General features: G+C 39.6%; 2 protein-coding genes across 2 annotated transcripts in view; one reads left to right on the top strand and one right to left on the bottom strand.

Moving 5' to 3' along the window:
• Positions 1 to 9,754, bottom strand: part of hoxd10a (homeobox D10a) — a 37,952-nt gene extending 28,198 nt beyond the window's left edge. Inside the window, exon 1 of the mRNA XM_049594763.1 lies at positions 9,744 to 9,754. The gene's annotated coding sequence lies outside the window, so the exon portion shown is untranslated. The remainder of the gene's footprint in view (positions 1 to 9,743) is intronic.
• Positions 1,081 to 3,194, top strand: evx2 (even-skipped homeobox 2). The gene is made up of 3 exons (XM_049594761.1): positions 1,081 to 1,474; positions 1,869 to 2,110; positions 2,580 to 3,194. Exons 1-3 carry the CDS (start codon positions 1,081 to 1,083, stop codon positions 3,192 to 3,194), a joined length of 1,251 nt encoding a protein of 416 aa, XP_049450718.1.
• Positions 9,755 to 14,016: the final 4,262 nt, after the last annotated feature.

The raw sequence follows: 14,016 nt of genomic DNA, 5'->3' as shown, positions 1-14,016 counted from the left end.
CGCTGTTAAATGTGAGTAATAGGTTTAAATTCAACATCAGAGGCAATCAAAACGAACAAAGAAAATGTGAAGGATTAACTGCAACGAAATGGAGTACAAAATATATAACTATTGTTAATTAAAAGATGAGTCCACCACAATAAAAAAGATATTTCTACATGCATTATTAAATACAGCCTATAAGCGTGTGCTGTTGTCGGTAAATGTGCACTAATGCAGGCATTATCACCACATCAAAATGTGCCTTTGACGAACTGTGTAGAACAAAAAGCCCCAAAATGAGGAAAAATATGAAATGCATTTATAAAAACATGGTGTCAAAAACTATAACACAATAGTCTTCATGTCTCATCACAGACTTGCAGTTCAATCCTGTAATGTACTTCACATCCTGATTAAAGTCGCAGAAATGGTTAAAAAAATAAAAAGAAATAAGGAGGATAAATAAAAAGAACAACGATTAGAGAGGGGGAGGGCGCACAGAGAGGAGGGGAAACAATAGAGAATCAAAGCATAATAATATTCCTAAATGAAGAGGGAAATGTTGCACCGCTCATTTTATTAATCAGACTGTCAATTTCACCCAAGAGGCCAAACCCCAGAGCAATCTAAAACAGACTCAGAGATCAACCCAGGGACAAGCACCTCGCTCCTCACTCCTCTCTTCCTCTCCACTTGGATATTATTCGTCTGACCGAAGGCCGCCTCCATCATCAAGTGACAGCCCTCTCCTATTTATTTGCTTATAAACCTGTTACAATAAATGATCATTGGAGCAACGTCAGCCGAGCATTTTAACAACGAACAGCAACCACTTTTGATGAATGACATTTTGCTGCTGCTGGGGAGGATGCACGGCTCATTTTGAGCAGTCGCTCGTCGATTGCATTCAGATTCTTTCATTTTTTGCGTCTTGCTTATAAAAAGGTTTAGAGACAGTTATTTAGAGACAGTTGCTGAGTTGCATGCGGATTTAAGCTCCGACACAACTCATTGGTGCTCCAGCCCCCCTGGACAAGTGTTGTGTGGTGGTGGTGGGTGTTGTGTTTTTTTTCCTCCTTCTTCGTCTTGCACGGCTTAATGATGGAGAGGATAAGAAAAGAGATGATATTGATGGAGAGAGGTCTGCACAGTCCCGTCGCAGGGAAGAGGCTCGCAGACACGCCTGGAAATTCAGTGCTGGAGGCCCTGGAAAACTCTCAGCACAGCGGACGGCTAAGCCCGAGAATAACTTCGGCGTCTCTCCATGGAAATCTTGGGGACATCCCGACGAAAGGCAAATTTGAAATTGACAGTCTTTTCGGCACGCACCACAACAGTGAGAATACCTCGTCGGCGGAAATTTCCTCGTCAGAGAGCAGGAAGAAAATGAGCCTTTACTCCGAAGTTTCGCCAGAATCAGATATTAACAGTGATGTGGAGGTGGGATGCCCTGCGCATCGCTCCCCGAGCCAGCACAAGGAAAACAACAAGGGTAAGATTTTACTCCAAATTTATCCTCTTTATTTCTATTATATTTTAATGTGAATGTGGCTGGTATCACTGTTATCATTCTCTCTGTATCCAAGGAAACGAAATGAAGCTAAATTTAATAATTATCTGTATTATTATTTGTAATATTTCCTTATTATTATGATAATTATTATTATTATTATTATTACACAGTGGTTAAATGTTATAATGATACATTAAAAAAGACACACATTTTAAATCAATAAACATTATTTTTTATCCTTTTTCCCATTATGTTGCAAAAAATCAGGCCCACACACACGTTTATTATTGCATTATTGTCATTATCAATAACAATTTGTTTCTCTCCCTCTTTTTATTTTATTTATTTCGTTTTGAAATTATTATTATTTTAGGTTTTTCAGACAGTAATTCTGGATCTTCCAACCTAAGCTCAAACTCCCTCCAGAATATGAACGGTAACTCATCGGGAGGATCAAACAATTCAAATAGCGACCAAGTGAGAAGATATCGGACTGCTTTCACCAGGGAACAAATCGGGAGGCTGGAAAAAGAGTTTTACAGGGAAAATTACGTGTCGAGACCGAGAAGATGTGAATTAGCCGCGGCGCTGAATCTGCCCGAGACTACCATTAAGGTAAGATTAATCTCTATTATTCTCGTGTGTGTGCAGAGAAAGCAATGCTGTGGAAATTAAAATAATGATAATACTCGGCAGTAGAAAATATAGCCATAATAATCAGTATTTCTGTGTGATATTTTGATTTTAACCTGTGCGCAAAATAGCTTTTATTTACTGCTCACCCCATGGGTGCTCATCAATTTCACCGTTATGTGCACAATTAATAAACAGCACGTGTGTAAAATAATTTAATGCAAAAAATACCATATTTTAAGTTACATTGTATATTTATTTTGGAGATTTTATCTGCTGCAGGATGCGTAAATGCATCATTTTAATGTTCAATGACAAGAGCATTTATAGGACATTTTAGCATCAGTGTCTGCCCTGAGCACGCGCTGGAGCACACTGTCCAGGTCTAAATTTAGAGCTTGCAAACAACATGGCAGCTTCAATATGGGCCTTGTTTTGACTCTGTGTGCAGGTGTGGTTCCAGAACAGGCGGATGAAGGATAAAAGGCAGCGTTTGGCGATGTCCTGGCCCCATCCAGCAGACCCCAGCTTCTACACTTACATGATGACGCACGCGGCAGCTACAGGAAGCCTACCTTACCCTTTCCACTCGCACATGCCTCTACACTACTACCCGCACGTCGGTGTCACCGCAGCAGCAGCGGCCGCCGCCGCCACCGGCGCCGCATCGTCACCTTTCGCCACCTCCATCCGGCCCCTCGATACCTTCCGAGCACTCTCCCACCCGTACTCGCGGCCGGAGCTTCTGTGCAGCTTCAGGCACCCGGGACTCTACCAGTCACCCGCAGGCCTGAACAGCTCGGCGGCGGCGTCAGCGGCAGCGGCGGCTGCGGCAGCGGCGGCGGCGGTGAGCGCGCCGTCAGCCACCGGGCCTTGTTCGTGTCTCAGCTGCCACAGCAGCCAGGCGGCGAGCGCGCTGAGCTCCAGGAGCACCAGCGCTGACTTTACCTGCACAGCTTCAGGGCAAAGATCCGAGAGTGGATTTCTGCCGTATTCTGCTGCTGTCCTCAGCAAAACCTCAGTCCCGTCACCAGACCAACGAGAAGAAACTTCACTGAACAGATAACTCATCATGCAGCCTACACGACTCTTGTTCCTATTTTGCTCTAGTCCTACTTGAGGGGATAGGCCTACTTTAAAAACCACACCTGGGTAAAGGATTCGTCTAATAGGCAGCATTGTAAACACACATATTTAGATTATTTCTAAAAAGTCCAGAAGACCCAAAACATGATTATCTAGCACCGAAAATTTGCAACTCACACCCTTTTTTAAAAGCTTGTGCTCATGTGTTGCGCCAGTAGACAATTTCTAAACTGGATTAATTTACAAGCAAACATATTTGGAAAAATAAGACATTCAATCAATGTGCCATTTTAATTTTTTTTGCATTTATATCTGCAAACCCCACATCTGTAATTGAATCACATCCCATATTTCCATATTTCTGCGGCTCCAATGTCCAACACCCAGCCACCCTGGCTACCTTGACTCCTCTGGTTTTTTAAAGATTCAAACGTGAGCTAATTATGCTACCTAAATTTAGATAGCAGAAGGTCCTGCTTCTCTGCCCCAGCAGCATATCTTTCTTCACTAGGCCTAATAGACTGAGATTTTTGGCAGGGACAGCTTCTCCAACACCCAGCCTCTGCTCTGTGGGGACCCCCCTAATCAGCTAGAAAGGGTGCATATAATTTTGCACCGCGTCTTTCGTGTCAATTTTTATGTTAATAATGAGAGGATCATGACAAAAATTGCCAATCATGTACCTAGATGGAGCTCCTTTGAATACATGACTGGAAGAAAGTTCCTCGTTTTGAGACCCGCTGTCAAGTGCTAACAACCCGCGGAGGGAAGTCATTAGACATACAAAAGACCTGGAACAAAAGCGACAGTCCTGGTACACAGATGCACTGCATAAGGATAATATATGACACATGTAGGCTTTAGAAATATTACATACAAAGCAGCCTGCAAAGAGAGCCTCAAATTTAGTTTGCTGATAATGGGAAATACCTCGACACACACACACACACACACACACACACACACACACACACACACACACACAGTATCATCTCTGTTATTTACATTGCTGCGCCTCATTATATCAAATCCAGTATTTTCATAGGTGTGTAATCCCTTTAGGACCTCTTCACTCAGCACACACAGTGACGGGACTGAACAAAGGCGAAAGTTCAGACTAAATAAGCCTGGCTTTACAATCTGTCTGCGCCTGTAAAAATGGCTATGTGCTATTTTATTCGTTCCTGTTGGGACATCACCAATATGTTAATTATAAAACATGTGAACTGTAAATCGTGAAATATTTTGCAAATAGTCCTACTGATAGTTGACAACTGAATTATCGATCGCCCTGAAGAAAAAAAATGCTTCCTGAAATGTGGATGGTAGGCTGATTTTTTTTTTAAACACATTTTTATTTTTATTTATTTTGTGTGACTTGCTGAATGTTTTTTTAATGTTTAAACACTGGATGTACACGCCAATAGGAGCATCACATTAGCCTACAAATTGGCCTCACTCAATAGTCCAAATTCATAATCTGGAATTTCGTGCAAAAATTTACTGACTGAATTATGGAGAATATTTCTTTACGGTCCACTCCAAAAAAGAGGCTTTTTTAAAGGAAAAAAGGGCTGATAAACGAGCACTGAAATTAAAAATGATGAAAAATAGTATTGGCCTTTGTCCCTGGGGTCTGTTATAACTCTATATCTCTGTATTTAAAATATCAATGACTGTATGAATTTAAATATTTTAACTTGAAAAAAAAATTGTGCAATATGAAATGTAAATCATGTTATTTATTGATCGTGTTTGTTCTTGGAAAATAAATAAAAAAAATCTTTACACATTTTCGCCTTTTTTACATTAATGACATATTTCTACCAAAAAAAATGGATTTCGTTGCAGGACGCTGACAAACTTTACTTAATTGCTTGGCTATATCTATATATATTAAAGACATATATGTTGTAGCACATATTTAAGAAGATTCAGCTCCGACAATGAAGACATCTTGGGCTTATTCAGGTGCTGTGACACCATTTCTATTGCAAACACTGTAAAGCATTAATTAAAAATACGTGGAAAGCTACAGGGAATATGAGGCCTGCCATCACGGGTCATTCCGGCCCTATAATTTACCATTATTTTTACATTACCTCTAAATGATACAAGCTGATACTGTCGTTAATTGCACTTGGTTAAAATATAGCCTACACCAGAATGCCCCCGAGGGACTTTAAGATAAGTTGCTTTTTTGAACGTCCCCATTAAAGAAATAGGATTAGGGCAGCAAATATGGGCGTGATGTATCACCATGTTTCCTTGCTCTTTACTAAAGCGAGGGTTGCAACCCATACAACAAAAGCATTGAGATAGATGGAGGTGTGAAAAGGAAAAGACAAGAGGCCAGAAAAACACTGCCCACAATAACACGATTAGTTTTGTATCCAATGTGCAAGGCTGAAAAAAAGAATTCATCATAATGCAGAAGACTGTCTGTCACCTCCGCCGAATTGTTTTTGACAAGAAAATAAATCTTTGGGTTGTTTAATATATTTTATATTTTCTTTATTTCGGTGCTAATAGAAAAACCAAATTAAATGTCCACCAGCGAGATAGAAATGCAAAGATCGATGATCCTGCCCCTACTGTCCAATCACCCCTATTTAATTGACTGTATTTTCAGGGTAATTGAACTGCTTGTTGTAAATTGAGGATTTTATAGAAACGACATGAAAACTACATTTACTGACATTCATCGCATCTTTGACATTGATTATCTGATCAGCGCCGTGTCATGCTAACCTCCAATTCTTCATTACACACTGTTTATGAGCTGTTACAGAACAACTTGCTTGTTCCAGAGTGATTGATTGCCTTATTAACGCGTGTTCTTGTAAGTGTGACCGGACTGATTACGATGCATATGTTTAGAATAATGTTTCATTTAGCTGACTGCGAGTAATGCAGGGTGACAGCTGCTGCGGGAGGACAAAAAACCTAAACTACAGGGAGCAAGCGGGGCCAAAACGCATTTAAGGTGGAACTAGAAGACAGCAAAGACCCCTAATGGTCAAATGCAGTCACTCAACGCCAGATGAGGGACTGGCAACTCAGTAGGGTTTTCACTGAGCCAACCCAGGACTGAAATACAACATTATTCCAGCTAAAAATCACACCGTGGAGTTCCTTTTGTTCCTATTAATGCTTTAAAATCCACAACTGTGAGATTACACTCCAACAAAGCTCAGTTTTTAAAACATATTGTGCCCACATTTGTATCTGATGCTGTGTGGAATTTACAACTGACATACCAGCTGTTACATCAAAACATTGAAATCAATCAAATCTCTAAAAGCAAACCAGCACTGCACGCCTAAAAATCCTCCTCTGGCTACCAATGTATAGGCTATTTCTCCAAAAACATGCAACACGAGCTGCAGCCTGATGAGATTTATGCCACCATTATGCTTCTAAAGTAGTCTCTGCTCTGTTTGTCTCAAATCATTGCCTCTGTTCAAATGTTACTTTCATATATTACATGACATTAATTCAACTATAGCTCATTAAGACAGAATGAAATGGTTAAATTAACTTATCAGCCCATAATGATGATGAATGAGGTATTAATTCAGATACAAGCTGGGCAATTTGCAATTTTGCGCGTTTTGATGGTTCTCAAATAACATTTAATATAACGGGTCATCCCCTCAATCAATTACATGAGCATGTGAGTCGGTCGTATGGAAAATCCTTTTTTCATGCATATGTATTGAAACATGTTCTCAATTATCTTTGGAAATTGGTTTTATTGGTTTAAAGACCAATTCTTGTAGTGGTCCTTAGCTTTGGATACGGTTAAGGTGGTGCAATAAATTGCTATTCTTATGTCTTGTTCTTGAAACAGCCTGGGACCCCAACATTATAACCAGTGGGGGCTGTTTCACATTATATTTATTATGTTTGAGATATTCAAAAGCTTTTGAAAAATACAGTTTTTAGAAAAACAATTTTGAAATATATTGTTTAAGTATTTTTTTCTGTAGTAATTTGTGGTTATATCTGTTCACTTTTTTTTTTTGTCAAGACTGAGGTTTAGGTGGCACAACGTCTAATCTATGGGATAACTGAATGTGCAAAGTGTCACTTACGAGAACCGTTACTTAAATATTTTAAAATAACTATGACCTGGTAACATAACATCATCAACTTATCAAAATTACAGAGGCAGTTTATCAAATCTTGCGCATAGAGGATGTGTGCTTATTATTTTTAAAACCACAATAAAATAGGATTTACCACTGTATTAATTCTTAGTCTCACTGAGATCCACCATCACTGGAATGAGCGTAGATAAAGAGCTGCTTTATGGGGACTTCTGACACGTTTTAAGTAAATCACATACAACCCAAACTCACTGAAAATTTCTACAATTTTTCAATGCCATTATTAGTCACTTCTGCAGGTATCAAAATATCCTCAAGTCAGTTAATTGGACATTGATCTGAAATAAAAGCCAACACTTTACCTTTCAGTATACTTTTATTTTAAGACAGCATTTGCCAGTATGAATAATTTCAATAAATACATTTAATTTATTCTTTAATTAGTCACAGTGCCAAGCGTATCTTTAATACTTAAGATAAGAAAGGATCCTGAAGCTTGTGGCTCTAGAATTATGTTGAAGCCAGTGCTCTCAACAACATTTACAGAGGCTGACGGACTCAAACAAGTGTGCAGCTACTTTTTATTTATTTATTTTTTTTCCACAAGATGCTGTGAGAATGCTTCTCCCCAGTGACTACTTCACTGCTGGGACTTCACTGTTATCTAAATCTGATGTTAAAGTCAAAATGGAAAAAGAGCTTCCAAATTACTCAGCTCCTTCTGCAAGTATGCAGTGAATATTTCCTGTGTTTTGACCTGACTGTGGTTTTTCAAATTTACCCAATCTGTCTCTGAATATTTTCACAACAAATACAAAGTAGAAAAGCAATACATTTAACTGTAATAATTAAACATTATATTGGTGTTTTGAGATGGACGCATAAGGGCTTAGACCTTCAAGTTTGTATATTAAATGCAGAGTGTGTCTGATTTAAGGGCATCTATTGGTATAAATGGTGAATAATATTCAATGCTGTGATTTTAATTATACAAATTGTGTTTCTGTTACCTTAGAATGAGCTGTTTATATCTACATACTGAGCGGGTCCTCCTCCATGGAGTCCACCATGTTGTTCTACAGTAGCCCAGAATGGACAAGCCAAACGCTGGTTCTAGACAGGGCAATTTGCATTTTCACACTGGCCACTGTAGTTCTCCCACACACTTGGCACATGAGGTTTCTGTTCTGTAACCTCACAGCTAGATGCCACTAAATCCTACACACCGGATCTTTAAATAATGAATACCCTACAAAAAATTAATTTGTATCAGCTTAGCTGTTTCCACATATTCAACCAATCAGATGTTTGCATTGCATTGTAAATATCTAAAAAACAAACATTATTCAAGTCATTGGTCTGTTTCCTAAAGGCAGTCACACAGTAGTCACCCAGCTCTGTTAACCATAAAAGACTGATATGGGGAAGTAAAAAATATTTGACTAAGGCAGGGGTGGGCAATATGGATAAAAGTTTACTTTACGGTATGTATAGTTTTATATTGTGGTAACTAAGAAACAATCTGTAAATGAAATAACCACCCTGAATTAAATATCTGAATTAAATACCTGAAAAATGACTAACTGATCACATTGATGCAAAATATTGCCCAATAGAGATCCCAGTCATAAGTTTGCAACACTGCTCATAGTGGCTTAATGCAACCACAAACACAATAAGATCATATTTATGAACTTCTCTTCCCGTCATAGGAGAGAATTTGGCCCCAGCTGGACCCAAACCAGGGTGATTGTGGCTAGATGGTATGCATCTTACCAGACATTTTGCAAGTAGAGTTTGAGTAATACTCTACAATAACTCAGCACATTTCTCATATTTACCAATGCTGCCAGCAAATACTGTTGTGAATAAATTCAAAGAACCATCTTTGGCTCTCCAACTTCTTGGTTTCCTTAACATGTTATCTGTCTTCAATACGGACAAATTGCTCTGTATTTCACACACTTCCTCCAAAACCATTGGCCTACTTACCTTCAATGTCTCAGACCTCAAAAGTGGAGCCATCACATGCATAGCACTAAACATAGCACACAATCGTCAACTACTCCCACAAATAAGTAGAGGGATTTTGGCTAGAGTCATGAATTTTCTGCTATAGCAACTTTAAAAACGGTATCACACTGATAAGAGATATCTACACTATATAAATAAGTTCCGTAGTTCATATGATCAACTTCAAACTAAACCACTCTTTGGTATGGTCTACCATGGTCTGCAAACAATACTCCATTTGGGTTCTCCCAGTTTGGGCAAAAGAAAAAAAGCACTTCTCAGCCATGCTTGAAGGAGACTTCGGAGAGAGACACCACTGTGTAACCATTATGACCCATCTCAAAATACATAGTTTGAAGGACTTACCTGAACTGGGATGCTGTTGTTTCTTTTTATGTACTTACCTCGTGATGCCATTTCCGAAGTTTGATTCATTTGGTTCCACATCAAAACATCATCCTTTCCTGATGTCCACTCCTCAGTGAGACCCCAAGTGATGAACTTGATGAAAAAGTCCTCACTTGTCTTCAGCATGGAAACCAGGTGAAACCATTCTTTTCTAAAGTGAACACATAAAAATTTCTTTAAAAAAAACTGATGGTGTAGTAAGCAGTAGAGGAACAACAGTATTTAGCTACAGCCACTTGTTATGACTGCAGTGGGGGTTGTTGCACCCTTAGCTGTGGCTAATTACGCCAGGCTGTGGGCCGGGCACAGAAACACCACTTGTTGCAGCTGTAGCTATGACTACTGCTATAGCTGTAGAATATGACTAAGTGGCTGGCTAGCTATTCAATACAACACCCAAGACAGCAGAAATGCGGACTTGAGTTTTTGTGACTTGGACTAAAGTTGATTTGAATCACTGCTTTGATGACCTGGAACTTGACCTGACAAAATAAATGACTTGAGACTCAACTTTGGAGTTTAAGACTCATTACTTGACTTGATTTCAGCTGTGAATGAAAATGATGAATTGCTGAATGCAAGACCTGCTGAAAGATTTCTGACATCCAGACTACAACATCAAACTTTGTTCATCATTTGAAGACTCCTCAGGACCAGTACGCATCTGTGAATGGCAGGCTGATGTTAGCGAACATTAGCTAGATACAATCTGTTCTCTCACAACAATTAATATTACTCATCAACCCAATCACCAGAATAAACTGTTGGGATTGTAATGCTACATTTTGGCAAACCATTGATCTGTGAATCTCAATCATTAGGTTGTTTCAATGTTGATTGCATTTTTAAAAAATGTTACACTTATTTCACTGAATATCAATAATTATGATAAAATTTCAATTAATTGTCAAACCCTTTCTTGTCTTTTGTCTTTATAAAGACCAGACACTGCAGGCAAGACTGCAGTATCCTGTGGGGGGAAAAAAGTGATGTGACTTAGGACTTGACTTGTTTCAACAAAGGACTTGACTCGACAAGACCTGACACTTGACTTGCCATGCCCGAGACAAAATGAATAGTGACGTTCTTAAGACTCGGACAAATGACTTGTGTCTTATTTGAGACTTGGACCAAATAACTTGAGTCACAAGTCTGCAAGATAGTAACACTGGTCAAGTCTCACTGGTCAGCCAACACAACCATTAGTGCACTTGCATGATTTCTGCATGTACTTATAAGGAGCTGTATGTTACATTCAGAGATCATCTATGAGTCAGACTCTGGAGCAGGTTTGCCTGCACACAGTTCTCAACATGGAGGTGGTCGAGCCAATGGCTAGAAGCCAATGGTGCTAATAGTGTGAATAGTACTTACAGTATGATTAGTACTGACAAAGCTAATGGTGTTAACGTGGGGGAGACACAGGGTGGGCATAATGCTTCCCTGACACCACTGTTCTACCACCAATTGTCGGGATAGCTTTATTTGCAGTAACCAACACGAGCACAGTGCTGAGCAGTGATGTTTAGCTAGCCAGTGAAATACACGCAAGGACTGACAAACTCTTACATGCACACATGCCCAGACATGCTACCACAACAAAAGAACAGAAGCTTGGACTACATCACACACAAAGGGAGCATGACTTCACTCTCTGCTCAGGACACCATTACTCCATTATATCTTTACATAGCAAACAGCTAATGCTCTGAATGTTGCATGCAGCTCCTTTAATGATACCTCCCTTAAAAAATGTGGCAGGTTCGGGAATCACAACAGCCACGGGCATAGCCAGTCACAGTATGTAAAAGTTACAACTTCGGCCATAGTCACAGCCACAGACAAAGCTAGAAAAATGGTAGACATAACCACAGAAATGCTTAACTAAAGCCCTAGCCATGGTCACAGTGTAGGGAACTCAGCAGTCTACATTAGTTAGCTTAGCATTAGGTGCACAGATGCACTTCTGTGTTAGGTACCATGATATTAACTTTAGCTAGCTTCAGCTAACCAAACTAATGCTTAAGTGTCTACATCATTATCATCAAGATACCAGTTTTATCTTTACACAGAATAAGCACAAAATACATTTAGGTTGACATAACTGCTTACAGCAGTCACAAAATGGTGGACACAGGAAGTGGCTGTAGCCACTGTTGGAACCTGGGCCTACTCAAACAAAGTCAGTAAAACTTAAGCATTAGACAGAAACATGATAAAAATGTATTGTTTTGTTTTCAACACAACCTATTCACAGTGTGACACTCTCACCCACCCCCAAAAAAGAAGCAACTTTACATGTTGTATTTAACCAGAAAATTACATTTGTAGCCAGGGTTGGTTGCCCACCTGAAGAATAGGGCCAGGGTGACATCACAGCACAGTGACAACATGTTGGTCTGCACCTCAGGATAAGCTACAAGGCACAGGTGAGGTTTAGCTATTTTTTGTGTGGAACTTTATTGCACTAGCATGTTCTTTGAGACAGCATAAAAAGAGCAGCAAACCCCCGCACCTGCACAACCACCCCTTATATACCCTGCCAGTACCTAGCTAGGACTGGATTGAACCAACAGTGGGGGGATCACTGGATGAATACACATAAACAGACAATTCAGCCAAATAGAATTACAATTAATAACACTGTGTGCACAAATGGCAAAGTAATTACAGCATCAAACATATATGTAACCACTAGCTGCAGAAAAAAAATATTTTGTCAAAAATAAACATGTTTTAACCCCTGCTCTTCAAACATGGTAGAATCAGGAAGTATAAATAGACACTAGATCCACTGCAGAGCCTTTTGACTGAGGACTAGAGAGCTAACAGGTGAGTTAAGAGGTAAGATAATACTTTGATGTTGCAAAAATGTTAGCAGTGCTTAACTTATGATCAGAGTCTTGATAACCTGCCTGTGGTGTTTTGTTTGTGTAGGACTAGCTAAAATGGCTGCCAAGAGCTACAATGACCTATCTTTCTGTGCTTCTCAACTCCATTTTAGCTTTTAACTTTCATGTGGTATTTAAGAGGTTCTTCCTTTAATTCAAAACAGCCAAAAGAACATGGAACACCATCCATGCTAGCATGTAACTCCTGCCCACTGATGCCCTGCAAGTTTTACTGCTTTTGTGTGCCACCTGGCAGCAGTGCTTCACTGCATTTTACTTATTAGCCATGCATCATGCACAGTATCTGGACAACACTTTTTCAGGTCATATTGCCTTAACATGGATTCCTACTTCTCATTACAGCATGTTGCAGAGGCCATGTACAAGGCTACATACGGTAGCTCACCCAAGGTACTGCTAGTGCTTACTTGCATCGCATCAAAAACACATCAAGGATACAGGTTATGTGGAGTCCTCAGGAACTTTAACTAGTGAACTGTTTTTATTGTGATAGAAATTCAATTTTACTGTAGGCTATGTCCTAGACCAGAGGTTACAAGGCAACTTAGCTCTTGACATTATATTTTAAGGGGTTCTGGGGGGAGTGAATTGTGTAACAAGACATGTCAGAAAGATTCAGGTTTTGTGTTTACAATAGAAATGGGAAGATTAATCGTTTGACAAAATGTTATGGGCGATACATATGCCTATAATTCTATAGTATCAGTGTTTAAAGACATGCGGATTGGGGCAACCTCTAGCTCACCTGATGGACAGTATGCCCCATATAGGCTGAGGCCTTTGCAGTGGCCTGAGTTACATTCTGGCCTGTGGCCCTTTGCTGCATGTCATCCCCCCCTCACCTTTCCTGTCTATCTTCAGGTATACTAGCATTAAAGGGATAATGCCCTTAAAAATAAAAGGCAACATTGGGACTTTCATTAAAAATCTGTTTGCCGTTTTGCATTTGCTTTTCTTTGACTATGTTGTGTGATCTTTGTGCTGTAAGAATTTCCTGTGTCTCTCACAAAATGATCTTTACCTCAATGAGATTACCTGATTAAAGGCTATATATAAATCGGTGCTTCCTGGTGGCTTACTTAGACTAATGCGTGTCATTTTAATGTCTGCTTTGATTCAGAAGTGGGCTCTTTAATGCATGTCATCCTGCTCCTCCCATGTTTTGTCTGTTTAACAGTATAAAGGCCAAATGGTGATTCTTTTAAAACTTGGCAAGGTAACTACGTTTTCAAACCTGCAGAATATGCAAACATGGCCATGTACTTGCTGCTTGACCAAGACAGAATGAAGTCTAGAACTGCCCATTACTGGCAGGCCCCAGCCTTTGATGGTGAGCATACAGGTGTTTACACAACTG

This window comes from Epinephelus fuscoguttatus, linkage group LG13 (assembly GCF_011397635.1).
Source record: "Epinephelus fuscoguttatus linkage group LG13, E.fuscoguttatus.final_Chr_v1".
Lineage (NCBI taxonomy): Eukaryota > Metazoa > Chordata > Actinopteri > Perciformes > Serranidae > Epinephelus > Epinephelus fuscoguttatus.
This window is presented reverse-complemented; position numbering and strand designations above follow the sequence as displayed.